The sequence below is a fragment of the Culex quinquefasciatus genome, chromosome 3 (genome assembly GCF_015732765.1).
Source record: "Culex quinquefasciatus strain JHB chromosome 3, VPISU_Cqui_1.0_pri_paternal, whole genome shotgun sequence".
NCBI lineage: Eukaryota > Metazoa > Arthropoda > Insecta > Diptera > Culicidae > Culex > Culex quinquefasciatus.
In genome coordinates this window covers 193388683-193402493 of record NC_051863.1, presented here as the reverse complement: position 1 = coordinate 193402493, position 13811 = coordinate 193388683, and the positions used below count along the sequence as shown (strand labels likewise).

The window sequence follows — 13811 nt, the reverse complement described above, 5'->3', positions numbered from 1 at the left end:
ATATCTGTTTAAACCAAGTATTGGCTTAATATTTCGTTCTTTTTTTGCTAGATTCAGTTAGACCAGATTCAGAGCAACAAAATAGGCACGTCCATTTCCAAATTGTTAGCTTTTAAGTGCTCTAAAACCCACTGTCTTTATTCAGATTGCAGTCCCGATTGACTCAGTTGACGGTATCTAGGTAAAATGGGTTTTCTGATCGATTTGATGCAAATTTTTGGTCAGATATCAATTTAGAAAAAAGAGTTAAGCTCCTAAAATAATTATTCCATTTTCAAGCTATTTTTTATGCAAAAAAATAATGGCACAAAAAAACCCTAATTCTATTTTTTGTGGATATGTCAACACAAAAAATAAACATGGATTTTGCAGTGTGAACAACAATTGAAAAAAAAAAAACAAAGAATTTTCATAACACAACAACATCGTCAATTTTTTTTACGAGTAGGTTGTGATCAAGCTTCACTCTTTTCATAATTTTATGTCCAAAAAGATTGTAAAATTTCCTATAAATTTGATTCTAGAATTTTAAGGTTGGATTTATGTTTGCTGTGACCTCTGAGGAAAAGTATACAGGAAAATGTGGTTTTCTTAGAGTCAACATTAAAGCGTCTAATATTCTGATTAAGATGTTTCAAAAACGTCGAAACTTGCTCAACATTTTAAATCATCGAAAAACACTTCTGAAATATTTGATATTTAATCTATATTCTAAAAAAATCTTTAATCGAAGATCAGGTAATTTCACTACTCGATGCCTCTGTGCTCTATTATATTATCTTAGTACAAGAGATCACAGAGGCATCGTAATGTTTCACTTTTGGCATTGAAAATCGTTTCAATAACCTTAACTCACATATTAACTTACATCTTGTATGTTTTCGAGATCAATTCTTACCACTTTGCAATGATCTACTTAGTTGTTTCCCGGAACAAAACCTTTAAGAATAGGCTGATTTGAATATGGTTTTGGGATAAAATTGAAGAAAAAATGTAAATTTCTTGAATTAAACTTCACTAAACCAAATTAGTTTTAATTTTCAGGCTAGCTTTTTGGGTCAAAGTATTTTAAAATTCCGGTTGATGCTAACAAAATTGAATACTTTTTTCTTTTTTATGTATCCGTAAGCCACGCTTCTGTATAGTTGATGCTTTCCAGAAATCTAGACATTTATTGACCGTCTTGTGTTATCGCTCAAAATCAAAAGATTTCAATTTTCGAAGCATATTGAAAAAATAAAAAGAAGTTATTTTGCGCATTTTAGAGTGTGTAAAAATAAAATGTTAACTTAAATATGTTTAATTATTGAAGGGAAATAAATGATAGTTATATTTGATGCATCAAAAATAGTGCCCAAATTTCCCAAAATTTCTATCAAAGTCACCCCGGGATATCAATATCACAACAGTTTACGGTACTCACAAAGTTACAACCAAATCAAAAAAGCAAAAAAAAAAAAAAAATGTCCAAAGTTTCAGAGAATTGCACACATGCTTTAATATTTGACGTTGCACATCATCCGGTATTTGGATAAAGAATTTTACTTTGCCAACATAAAAAGTTCGAAACCTTCTAAAATGATAAAAGGTGATAATTTTTAGTCCAAGTTTTGACATTATTTTTATTTCTAAACAATCTCAATTATTACTGAGAGTTGCAAGCATATATTCATTCCAAATTGTTCAAAGCTTCCAGCTCTTTCGGCACTTATTGTTTGATCAAAAAGATTAAAAATCACTCGAATCAAATCGATTTCTATTGATTCCGATTACCAGCTGACGATGCCTCGAAAACGGTTTTCCCCATCCGTTTGCCACCGACTGCCCAATTTGTCGGCTTTCGCCCGGACTTTTGAAATTCGACATTTTAATTTGCCCGAGCCGTCAATTGACTTTCCGGACTCCGGACGCGTTCGCCACACAACCGATGAATTCGTGAAAAAAAAAAACATATTTATACATAAACTTAAAAAAAGGTGTCTGCGCTGGGGCGTTTACTTTCACCACTTCGGAGTTGTTACTGCCGCTTCATTTGGCTCAAAGTGTTCAAGAGTGGAACAAACGGAAAAAAGACTTTGTAATTGAAATGAAGAAGCTGTGCGGGGAGGAAGTTGCGTCCGAAAAGGTGTGGGCGGGCGGTGGTCACACCCTCTCGCCTACTACGAGCGAGCTTTTGTGTTGTTTGGAGTGGGTGCGAGGGGAGGAGGAAATGCGTGAATAATCAAGTGTTTGCTTCGGTTGGGACTAACCCTCCAAGTACTTTTTTTTCAAATAGAAAAGTCTGTGGAGATTCAAAAGAGCATTTTAGAAAAGGAATGAAACCACAAGCAAAAATCATATTGATTATCTTGGACACTTGAGGGTTAAGTACAAGTTTGCGATATGCCGCCGGGCACCTCTTCTTTCATGGTAATCAGATACATTGATGGATGCGGTTGTAATTGTTGCCTCGAGGGGTGTTATTTTAAACTTTAAAACGGTGCTCGAGAAAAATAGGAAGGTGCAACATATGTTTTTCGCACATTTCTCTTAGGAGGTGAGGAGGTATTTTTAGTTCCGGAAAGATTGTAGATATTAAAAATTGAACATTTCGATTGGTGTCTTAAAATTTATTGGAATATTTAGTAATTTTTTTGCGATTCTTGTTCCTTTTGATTTTTTACCACATTTTTTAAATTCAAATATCAATACCTACCACCTTCTTCATCACGCAATCAACACTCAATCCAAAGTGGATCGAATTGCCGCATTACTCAACAGCATCTCGCATGATGTTTTCAAAAACATTGATTTACTCCGGGAGGTCTTACTACAATTGAGCCAACCAGCAGTAGCAACCTACCAAAATCTTCACTGAATGGTTCCATTACTTCGTCGAAACTTATTGTAACCTCAACTGCTCAGCAAAAGGGGGCTTTCCAATCGATTTTCCCCGGTTATGCTCGTAATGCTCAGCTGTCAATGAAGATGATGATTGTAATGCTTCTCACGTGCTTTCTGTTCGAAGACGCGTTACGCGTCATGTGTGTTACAAGGCGGTGCAAATCTTTGCAATGAGTATTGCTTTGTGCACCAGTTTCACGCTGCTGCTGATGATGATGCGTCATAGCTTTGCACGTGGAAAACCTCACCGAAGATGATGCGCGATGGGAAAAGGGCTAATTAGTTTAAATCGTGCGTCAGTGGGAAAATAATAACAGCCGGAAGTTGGTTGTGAAACTTGCTGTGTGATTTAATCCTTCCCATTTTTAATTTCCCAGGTCAAGAATCATGAACAGTATCACGCGACACAAGTCGGCCATGGGCGCCCTGCTGGCGGAATACATCGACAAGAGCAACGAGTTCGACAAAAATGCGTTCGAGCCGGAAGAGATCGACGGGGACATCAACACCAAGCTGAGGTTTGTCGCAATCGAAAAGATCCAAAGAAACAAATTTGCTTACCATCAAATCCGCTTTTTAGGAAACGCTCGGACGACCCCAGCAAAACCGGCGGCGGCATGTGCCCCAGCATCATCCGGTACGCCCGGCCCCAGAAGGCGCGGTCGGCCACCGGCGAGTGGAAGTACATCGTCAACACCGGAGAGCACACGCAAACGCTGCGGCTGGAGAAGTGCACGTGAGTTGCCGTTTGCTGTTGTTCACGTTTTTTCGTTGTTGTTTGAATGAATTAAGGGGGTTGGAACATCGAGCAAACATGCGTTTCGAAGGCATAGTACTGTTCGGGGTGAATCGTGTGTTGTGTGTGGTCATGTTTAGCGAGGGTTGAACCTTACAAGTACAAGTTTTGAGTGACAGTTGATTGGGTGAGATAATTGGGGGCCTTTACAAATCAGTGGGCTTTTGGAGTACAAAAAAAACATGTCGGAACAAAATGGTTCGATAGCTTTTGTAACAAGTGTCGAACTTTCACCAATTTGATGGCATCATTAGGCAAAACATCTTCACGAAGTTGTTCCGGAAATATGTTTGTTACATGGATTTTGTATGCTTGCCCACCTAGTTACCCGCTAGGTATTTGCCAGTAGAGGTAAACATTTTGATAGAAAACTGCTTTAAAAAAAATAAAAAATAAATGCTTAGAATGGAGATTGAAATTAATAGTGGGAAGACATGTGTAGTAAACTTGAAAATCAAGCAAGTAAATCAAAGTATATGTCTTTAGGGCTCATTTAGAATTTTTAATAACTCATAAAAATTTTGAGGCGTTGATTATGGAAAAATAGCTTTTTCAACAGCTCGTATCAAAAGGAGTGTTTAGTTCATGCCTGCCAAACCAACATGGTTCAATTTTTCTTTTTTTTTTATAATTTCATTGATGGAATAATTGCTCAGCTGACCAGTAAGCTTAACTTCGATGATAGTTTGAAAAAGTTTCAAATCAATTTTATCTTTTAACTCTTTAAACATAAGCTAACATATTTGGCCAAACATTCGTCAAAGTTATGTTTACTGGTCATCTGTGGAACGATATCTTAAAAGGTTGGTCAGAACTAAGTTAGCTAATGTGTCGCAAGTTTTCATTTTCCTTTTTATTGCCTTTGAACCTAATTGAATGATTAGAAACAGTTTAAGCCTGCTTTTTATCTATGAACTAAAAAAATTTCAATGAGATTTGGAACCTTATTTTCCCAGAAATCAAGCCATTTTTTAAATCCTTTTTTTTAATTTTCGTTAAGAATGTACCTTTTAAGAGCGAGTCCACGAGCAAAGCATACCCTTCTCGCATCAACCTCACAAATCTGCCTTAAATTTTCAGGGATTGTTTGTTCATATAAAACTGACATCTGGCAAAAATATGAGCAATCTAGATCAAAGGGAAGTGGGGCAAATCGGGACACAAAGTTTGAAGGTTCAAAAACGTCAAAAATCTTAAAAATGCTTTTAATATTTGAATTTAAAAAAATACATTGAGGTTTAAAACCTTACTTTTCCATTTTTTTAAGTCTATTTTTGGGATTTTTGTGAATGAACCTTTTGAATACATTTTCTTTGACCAAAAAGCATTTCTGAATCAATAGTTCGCCCATATAATGATCACAATGCAATCATTTAATACTTTAGTATCAAAATTGGAATGTACTGGATGGATTTGGATGCTCCAAGTTGCAAAGTATTTTGTCCACTATTTCCATCTAAAAATCTCTGTTCCTATTTGATACTTCTTATTAAAATAATTACAATTAAATATACAGTCCGGCTTCGGAAAAAAAATCACTTCGGATAATCAAAACTTCGGATAATCGAGGCTTCAGATTACCGAGTCTGGACTGTCTTTAAGCAATTGTTTTATGACAGCCTTTGTTGATAAAAATATTCGTCAAACTTTCAGGATAATGTAGGCTTAGTTCCAACTCAGTGTTGAACTTTTATGCAGTTAAATTTGTTTGCAATTTTTCAGTTCAATATTTGTTCAAATTAATGTCAGGGCTCTGAAGAGGGTGGTGTGTTCAACACAGTTTCAGGTAATTTAAAAAAATAGTTACAGAGCAATTCTCTACGAAATCGGTATTTTTTCTTCAATTTTAATTTTTGTATTTTTTAATCCGACTGAAACTTTTTTGGTGCCTTTGGTATGCCCAAAGGAGCCATTTTGCATCATTAGTTTGTCCATATAATTTTCCATACAAATTTGGCAGCTGTCCATACAAAAATGATGTATGAAAATTCAAAAATCTGTATCTTTTGAATGAATTTTTTGATCGATTTCTTGTCTTCGGCAAAGTTGTAGGTATGAATACGGACTACACTGGAAAAAATGATACACGGTAAAAAAATTGGGTGATTTTTATTTAACTTTTATCACTAAAATTTTATTTGCAAAAAACACTATTTTTATTTTTTTATTTTTGATATGTTTTAAAGGACATAAAATGCCAACTTTTCAGAAATTTCCAGGTTGTGCAAAAAATTATTGACCGAGTTATGAATTTTTTAATCAATACTGATTTTTTCAAAAAATCGAAATATTGATCGCAAAATTTTTTCAACTTCATTTTTCGATGTAAAATCAAATTTGCAATCAAAAAGTACTAACGTGAAATTTTGATAAAGTGCACCGTTTTCGAGTTAAATCCATATTTAGGTGACTTTTTCGAAAATAGTCGCATTTTTTAATTTTTTTAAATAAGTGCACATGTTTGCACACCTTTGGAAAAATATTTTTGAAAAGCTGAGAAAATTCTCTATATTTTGCTTCTTCGGACTTTGATGATACGACCTTTAGTTGCTGAGATATTGCAATGCAAAGGTTTAAAAACAGGAAAATTGATGTTTTCTAAGTCTCACCCAAACAGCCCACCATTTTTTAATGACGATATCTCAGCAACTAATGGTCCGATTTTCAATATTAATATATGAAACATTTGTGAAATTTTCCGATCTTTTCGAAAACATTATTTTCAAAATTTTCAAATCAAGACTAACATTTTAAAAGGTCGTAATATTGAATGTTTGGCCCTTTTGAAATGTTAGTCTTGATTTGAAAATTTTGGAAATAATGTTTTCGAAAAGATCGGAAAATTTCACAAATGTTTCATATATTAATATTGAAAATCGGACCATTAGTTGCTGAGATATCGTCATTAAAAAATGGTGGGCTGTTTGGGTGAGACTTAGAAAACATCAATTTTCCTGTTTTTAAACCTTTGCATTGCAATATCTCAGCAACTAAAGGTCGTATCAACAAAGTGCGAAGAAGCAAAATATAGAAAATTTTCTCAGCTTTTCAAAAATATTTTTTTCAAAAGTGTGCAAACATGTGCACTTATTTAAAAAAATAAAAACTGCAACTATTTTCAAAAAAGTCACCTAAATATGGATTTAACTTGAAAACGGTGCACTTTATCAAAATTTTACTAAGGTACTTTTTGATTACAAAGTTGATTTTACATCGAAAAATGAAGTTGAAAAAATTTTGCGATCAATATTTCGATTTTTTGAAAAAATAAGTATTGATTAAAAAATGCATAACTCGGTCAATGATTTTTTGCACAACCTGGAAATTTCTGAAAAGTTGGCATTTTATGTCCTCTAAAACATATCAAAAATAAAAAAATAAAAATAGTGTTTTTTTGCCAATCAAATTTTAGTGATAAAAAGTTAAATAAAATAATCACCAAATTTTACCGTATCATTTTTTCCAGTGTAGTCCGTATTCATACCTACAATTTTGCCGAAGACACAAATCGATCAAAAATTCATTCAAAAGATACAGATTTTTGAATTTTCATACATCATTTTTGTATGAACAGCTGCGAAATTTGTATGGAAAATTATATGGACAAACTAATGATGCAAAATGGCTTCTTTGGGCATACCGAAGGCAGCAAAAAAGTTTCAGTCGGATTAAAAAATACAAAAAAAACGAATGACCGAAATCCTAGAGAACTACTCAACACTGATAATGTTGCCAATTTTCATATCAATTTCATTGCATTTATTTAAATACAAATCGAATTTCGATTTAATGCCAAAAATTTTTTTCCTAAAAAATGACTTTTTATGTATAGAAATCTAAACTATCTCGAAAGTAAAATTCTAAGAATGAGACAATTTTCTGTTAATTTTATTTAAACATGGGAAAAGGATCGAAGATTGTCAGTGACAATGAAAAAACAAATATGGGTAATTCTCCGCCAACTCACACAGCAGTTGCCCCGACCCCTCTTCGATTTGCGTGAAACTTTGTCCTAAGGGGTAACTTTTGTCCCTGATCACGAATCCGAGGTCCGTTTTTTGATATCTCGTGACGGAGGGCGGTACGACCCTTCCATTTTTGAACATGCGAAAAAGAGGTGTTTTTCAATAATTTGCAGCCTGAAACGGTGATGAGATAGAAATTTGGTGTCAAAGGGACTTTTATGTAAAATTAGACGCCCGATTTGATGGCGTACTCAGAATTCCGAAAAACGTATTTTCATCGAAAAAACACTAAAAAGTTTTAAAATTCTCCCATTTTCCGTTACTCGACTGTAAAATTTTGGAACATGTCATTTTATGGGAAATTTAATGTACTTTTCGAATCTACATTGTCCCAGAAGGGTCATTTTTCATTTAGAACAAAATTTTTCATTTTAAAATTTCGTGTTTTTTCTAACTTTGCAGGGTTATTTTTTAGAGTGTAACAATGTTCTACAAAGTTGTAGAGCAGACAATTACAAAATTTTTGATATATATACATAAGGGGTTTGCTTATAAACATCACAAGTTATCACGATTTTACGAAAAAAAGTTTTAAAAAAGTTGGTCGTCATCGATCATGGCCGTTCATGGTCACCCGCGACAGACACGGACGACGAAACAAAGAGAAACGCAAAAAGTAACTTTTTCAAAACTTTTTTTCGTAAAATCGCGATAACTTGTGATGTTTATAAGCAAACCCCTTATGTCTATATATCAAAATTTTTGTAATTGTCTGCTCTACAACTTTGTACAACATTGTTACACTCTAAAAAACAACCCTGCAAAGTTAGAAAAAACACGAAATTTTAAAATAAAAAATTTTGTTCTAAATGAAAAAATGACCCTTCTGGGACAATGTAGATTCGAAAAGTACATTAAATTTCCCATAAAATGACATGTTCCAAAATTTTTTACAGTCGAGTAACGGAAAATGGGAGAATTTTTAAAACTTTTTTAGTGTTTTTTTCGATGAAAAATACGTTTTTTCGGAATTCTGAGTACGCCATCAAATCGGGCGTCTAATTTTACATAAAAGTCCCTTTGACACCAAATTTATCTCATCACCGTTTCAGGCTGCAAATTATTGAAAAACACCTCTTTTTTCGCATGTTCAAAAATGGAAGGGGTCGTACCGCCCCTCCGTCACGAGATATCAAAAAACGGACCTCGAATTCGTGATGAGGGACAAAAGTTACCCCTTAGGACAAAGTTTCACGCAAATCGAAGAGGGGTCGGGGCAACTTTTCCGATTTCGTGTGAGTTGGTAGAGAATTACCCATATGCTTTAGAAAGTTAGCAGAAAATAATCTTATTATTTCCAAAATATTATTTTTTGTGCATAATATGCAAAAAACTTATCAACTTCAAACTCCATACGCAATCAAGTGTCCAATCAAACTTCCTACTATTTATATAACCAATCTTTTGAAAAGTGCTTCTAGGGAGATCTGATCCCTTCATGTTTCAGTGACTGACACAGTTCACAGTTCATTCCTTTCCTTTCCTTTCAATTTGAACGAAAAAGAGTCATGTTGCTGGAGATTTTCTATAAATTTTCAGAGAGGTCAAGTCATAAATTTTGTTGACAAATTCAGAACAGCCTAATATATAGCTAAATATTTAATGCAATAGTAATGCATTAATAGATACACATTAGAGATCAAAATTTCAAAAGAAATTTCTTATAAAAATATTGATGGGACTATGAGTACTAGGGTGGCTTGAGATGGTGGATATTTAAAAACATGTTTTTTCGGTTGCTTTTGGGCCCCTTCTACCCTACCCACTACCCAAAATTTGGGAGCGATTGGTTGCGTCAACACTTTGCGCATTGCATTTTGAAGGAAATTTGAATGGAAATACCTTAATTTTTACATTTTGATTTTCATCATTTTTATTTTCCACTATTTTTTTTAAACCAAAACAGGTGCGTTAAATTTGAGAAATTTTGCTTAAACATTCCCGTAGAAAACATGGTGCTATCACAGCGTGTTCAAAACTGGTCTAAACAAGAATTTGGGCAAAAACACATTTTTTAAAGTAGTTCAAACCATAAATCATTATTGGACATTTGCAACCTGAAGAGTTCTTCATCTTTATCTAGAAAAAAAACTTGAGAATATGTTCATCTGGTCTAAGATCATTTATAATATTTTGCAATAATTTGCCAATTTATTCAAACTTTGCATCAAATGAAGTTATTTTTCATTCAAGCGTTATACTCAATTTTTTTAATTATAAAATAAATCTCAAAACTAAAATTTTCTCCCACAGAACTCCCCAGGACAGCTGCACTTACCTGACTGACAACTTCCGGTCGCGTTGCGTCCAGATCTACAACTACCACCGACTGCTCAGCTGGGACACGGCCCGCGGTCTGCACGTGGACATTTTCAAGGTGCCAACGTGCTGCTCGTGTCACATCGATGGCTACCGGGAGGTGTTCCCACCGTTCAACGGCCACAACGATTACGAAGGCAAGAGTGACGCATCTTATGAAGATCCAACGATTTCTGCGAGTAATACACACGTGAGGCACACGCAGTACAGCACGTTGAAGTTTGATCACCAGCACGACGGGCCGGAAAATGTGGATGAAAATATTGCCTACCAGTACTCGAACGGATTCCAGCGGTTGAAGCCGCAGCAAAAGTTCCAGGAAAATACCCACTTGATTCCACCGAATGGCCCACCGCAGGCACATCTGCCGAAGAACCGATTTGAGAGACCAAAGTTCGGACTTCCGAAAAAGACAAATCTGCCAAACTACATGACCTCGCCAGTGCTGGACTCGTATCTGAGCCCACCTCCAAATGATGTCAGCTTCCACGTGCCATTCAAACGGGGACCTCACTTCACCAACGACAACTCGCTCAAGAGGACAGCCCAGGTTCAACCTTCGCCCAACCGACAGAACCGACTCCCCATCCGCAAGCAAATCAACGTTGACCAGAACATCGCCGAGACAGACATCCGAATCAACCAGGTCCAGGTGATGCCTCCGCCCAAACAGGACCGACTCCCCCCAACGCAAGCCACCGAGAAACTCCGCAAACGGTACACAACTCCCCCCACGACGACCTCCACCAACAACAACAACAAGAAAGAAAAGATCCCCAACTACCGGATACCACAACTCCACCAGCAACAGTCAAGTTCGGCGACAGGAACCGTCAAAACGCCGCCCTTTCTTCCGCCAATTTCGTCCACGGTAACGTCCACGACGCCCGCGGCCTCGACCAACGGCCACCAGCGGATCAACTACAACTACCATCCGATCATCGACTTCTTCGGCGAGCCGGAGGTCATCCCCGACCTGGACCCATCCGAGCCGATCGACCGCATCGGGACGTCCCTCATCAACTCCGGAGGTGGCTCCGGCAGTCACTCTTCGACGTCCCTCAACAGTTGGAAGCCCGTCCTGCACCACCAGCAGTCACAGCAGCAGCAGCAGCGACCAATGAGGATACCGGTCTGAAGTTACTCACCCCAAGCGCTCAAAAGTGAGTGGGATAAAAAGCTCAAGCCCCAGTGAAACATTTCTTGCTCAGTTCAGCTAAAAGCTTTCGCGGCTCTCTCAGCAGCAGCTCTCTTCTCAGATGCAGCCTGAAGTTATACTCCTTGTACAATATTTATTGAGAGGGAACCCTACCTTTTTGCTTTTGAAAAAAATATGGGTTCAACTTTTATCTTCTCCCACAATCCCCTGTCTTCGAAAGCTTCTTCTTTTAGTTTGTTAAGGCCCCAAAACTAGTGTTACGTTAAATTTTAATGTTATTTATGAACTAAACTAATTGATAACGAAACGACAATCAACGAAAAGCCGGTTTTGCTTTGTTTTTGTGACAGGTGAATAAAAATCGCTGTGATTCTAAAATATACGAGTGTCGTTTTCAGATTTATTTTTAACAATCCGAAATCCATGAATGTTGAGGTTTAACTACAAATTAGGACTTTTTTTTTGCTTATTGTTCCCCCAGTAAAGGTTTTCTAATTTCATGAATTGTGGGAAAACAACTATCTTTCAACATTTTGTAACACAATTTTCAATCGATATTTTAAAACATTGGAATAATGTTTTGCTTTTCATAAACTATTCAGTTTTCATTGTTCTGTAATAAGTATGTTTAATTTTGTAGGTTTGAAATTCGGCCACAACTCAATCTGTTTCAAGGATGGAGTTTAACCATCAAAGGCCTGAAAGCTGTACAGTCCAGATTCGATTATCCGAAGTTTCGATTATCCGGAGTTCAATGATCCGAAGGTTTAAGTGGGAGTTTTATAATCGAATCACGGGAAGATTTTTTGTCATTTTTTTATTTTCTTCCTTTTAAGATCAAAATCGAGTTTTGCGACCCCAAATTAATCAAATTTGAATATTTGATTGCCGTTTAAATTGACAAAAGCATTTTTTTTTATTATTTCATCATCGCTTTTTTGGTCGCCATCTTGGATTTATAAAATCTAAATCATTTTAGAGTTGGTTATGGACAAAATAAGACAACGAAACATAAATGTTTTTTTTGTGATTTGATTATCCGAAGATTCGATTATCAGATGCGAAATTTTTCCGAGGCCTTCGGATAATCGAGTGCGAACTGTAATGTCATCTATGACCAAAAAATTAAAATTTCCAAAACTAGCTTATAATTTTCGTATGGTCGTAAAAATCTTTTTCTCATCATTGACTAAAATATATTTTTTTGAAATTTCAGGCTTGAAAGAGTTAAAGGATGGAGATTGCAGTAAGAAGTAAGAAGTAAGAAGTAAGAAGTCGTCTTGCGAACCTTCGTGGTGAACGGACACTAGAGCTGCGGTATTTTTTACTACCTAAGCTCAGAGTTATTTCAAAACAAAATTCACAGTCTTTTAAAGACTACCTGAGTTATTTTCCAAAATTCTAAACAGTCTTTTCAAGACTAACCCCACCTGAAAATTTGTTGTATTTTACAAACGAAGCCATCTTTTTAAGAGAACTTTACTTGCAAAATGCGTCAAAACAAAGGTAAACGCAAATCTTCTGAAGATTTGGTCGTTACGTCGGTGAAGCGTTTGAACGCTAAACCGGCTAACGGAAACAGAAAACGAAAACAGCCTCTTCTGAGGTCTGATTCTGATTCTGAATGTGAGGTCAATCCTCCAATTCCATTGACAAACAGTTTCGGTGTTTTATCCGAAACTGAAGACATGGAACCTTCTCCTCGTACTGAGCCTTCTGCCGTCGAGAAACGAGTAAAGGCTCCGCCAATTGTAGTGACTTCCGTCTCCGATTTGGCCAGCTTTAGAACGCAACTGAAGAATTGCAAGGAAACTTGCAATTTGAAGGTTTCGTTCCAGCTTGGTCGAAGAGGAGAATGTCGCTTGTTGACGGAATCTTTACAAGATCACCAAACTTTTGTTGGTTATTTGAAAAACCACAAACACAATTTCTACACGTATGAGACCAAGAATGCTCGGCCATTCAAGGCGGTCTTGAAAGGTCTCTCCAACGACTTGTCGGTGGATGAGATCAAAAACGAACTTAAGGTGTTGCTTGGCTTTGCCCCATCCCAAGTAATACCAATGAAGAAAAAATCAAACGGGAATATTTCTCGCTTTGGTTTGACTTCACAATTTTATCTGATTCATTTCAACAGAAATGAAATCAACAATTTGAAACTTTTGGACAAAGTTCAGTTTTTGTTCCATGTACGGGTAAAGTGGGAGCATTTTAAGAAACATGGCGGTAATGGCCAGAATCTGACCCAGTGCCGGCGTTGCAAAGCATTCGGTCACGGTACTGATCATTGCGCCATGGTTCCAAAATGCATGGTTTGCGGGGATTCTTCTCACGACAAGGACAATTGTCCCGTGAAAGAAGTCACCCAATTTAAATGTGCATTCACGAATTTTAAATCCTCTACCAATCTTTCTGAAATTGGGCAGGTACCTCAAATCTCATTTGAAAATTTTTCTGCTGGCAACGCTTTGGGATCTTCTGATCTCGGCGATGTTACGTTTGAAAAAATGACTTTTTTGCAAAACTCACTGTTTGGTTTGATTCAAACAATGAGTAATGCTACATCCATGATGGAAGCAATCCAGATTGGATTAAAATTTGCGAATGATGTTGTTCTTACCCTGAAGTT

General features: G+C 36.2%; 1 protein-coding gene across 3 annotated transcripts in view; it reads left to right on the top strand.

Annotated features, from left to right (window-relative positions):
* Positions 1-11564, top strand: part of LOC6030992 (neurotrophin 1) — a 48640-nt gene extending 37076 nt beyond the window's left edge. For all 3 annotated transcript variants that reach the window (XM_038264064.1, XM_038264063.1, XM_001841793.2), the window contains exons 4-6: positions 3261-3401; positions 3464-3619; positions 9958-11564. In XM_038264064.1, coding sequence (XP_038119992.1) covers positions 3261-3401; positions 3464-3619; positions 9958-11161 — 1501 coding nt within the window. In that variant the 3' untranslated portion in view covers positions 11162-11564. The remainder of the gene's footprint in view (positions 1-3260; positions 3402-3463; positions 3620-9957) is intronic.
* Positions 11565-13811: the final 2247 nt, after the last annotated feature.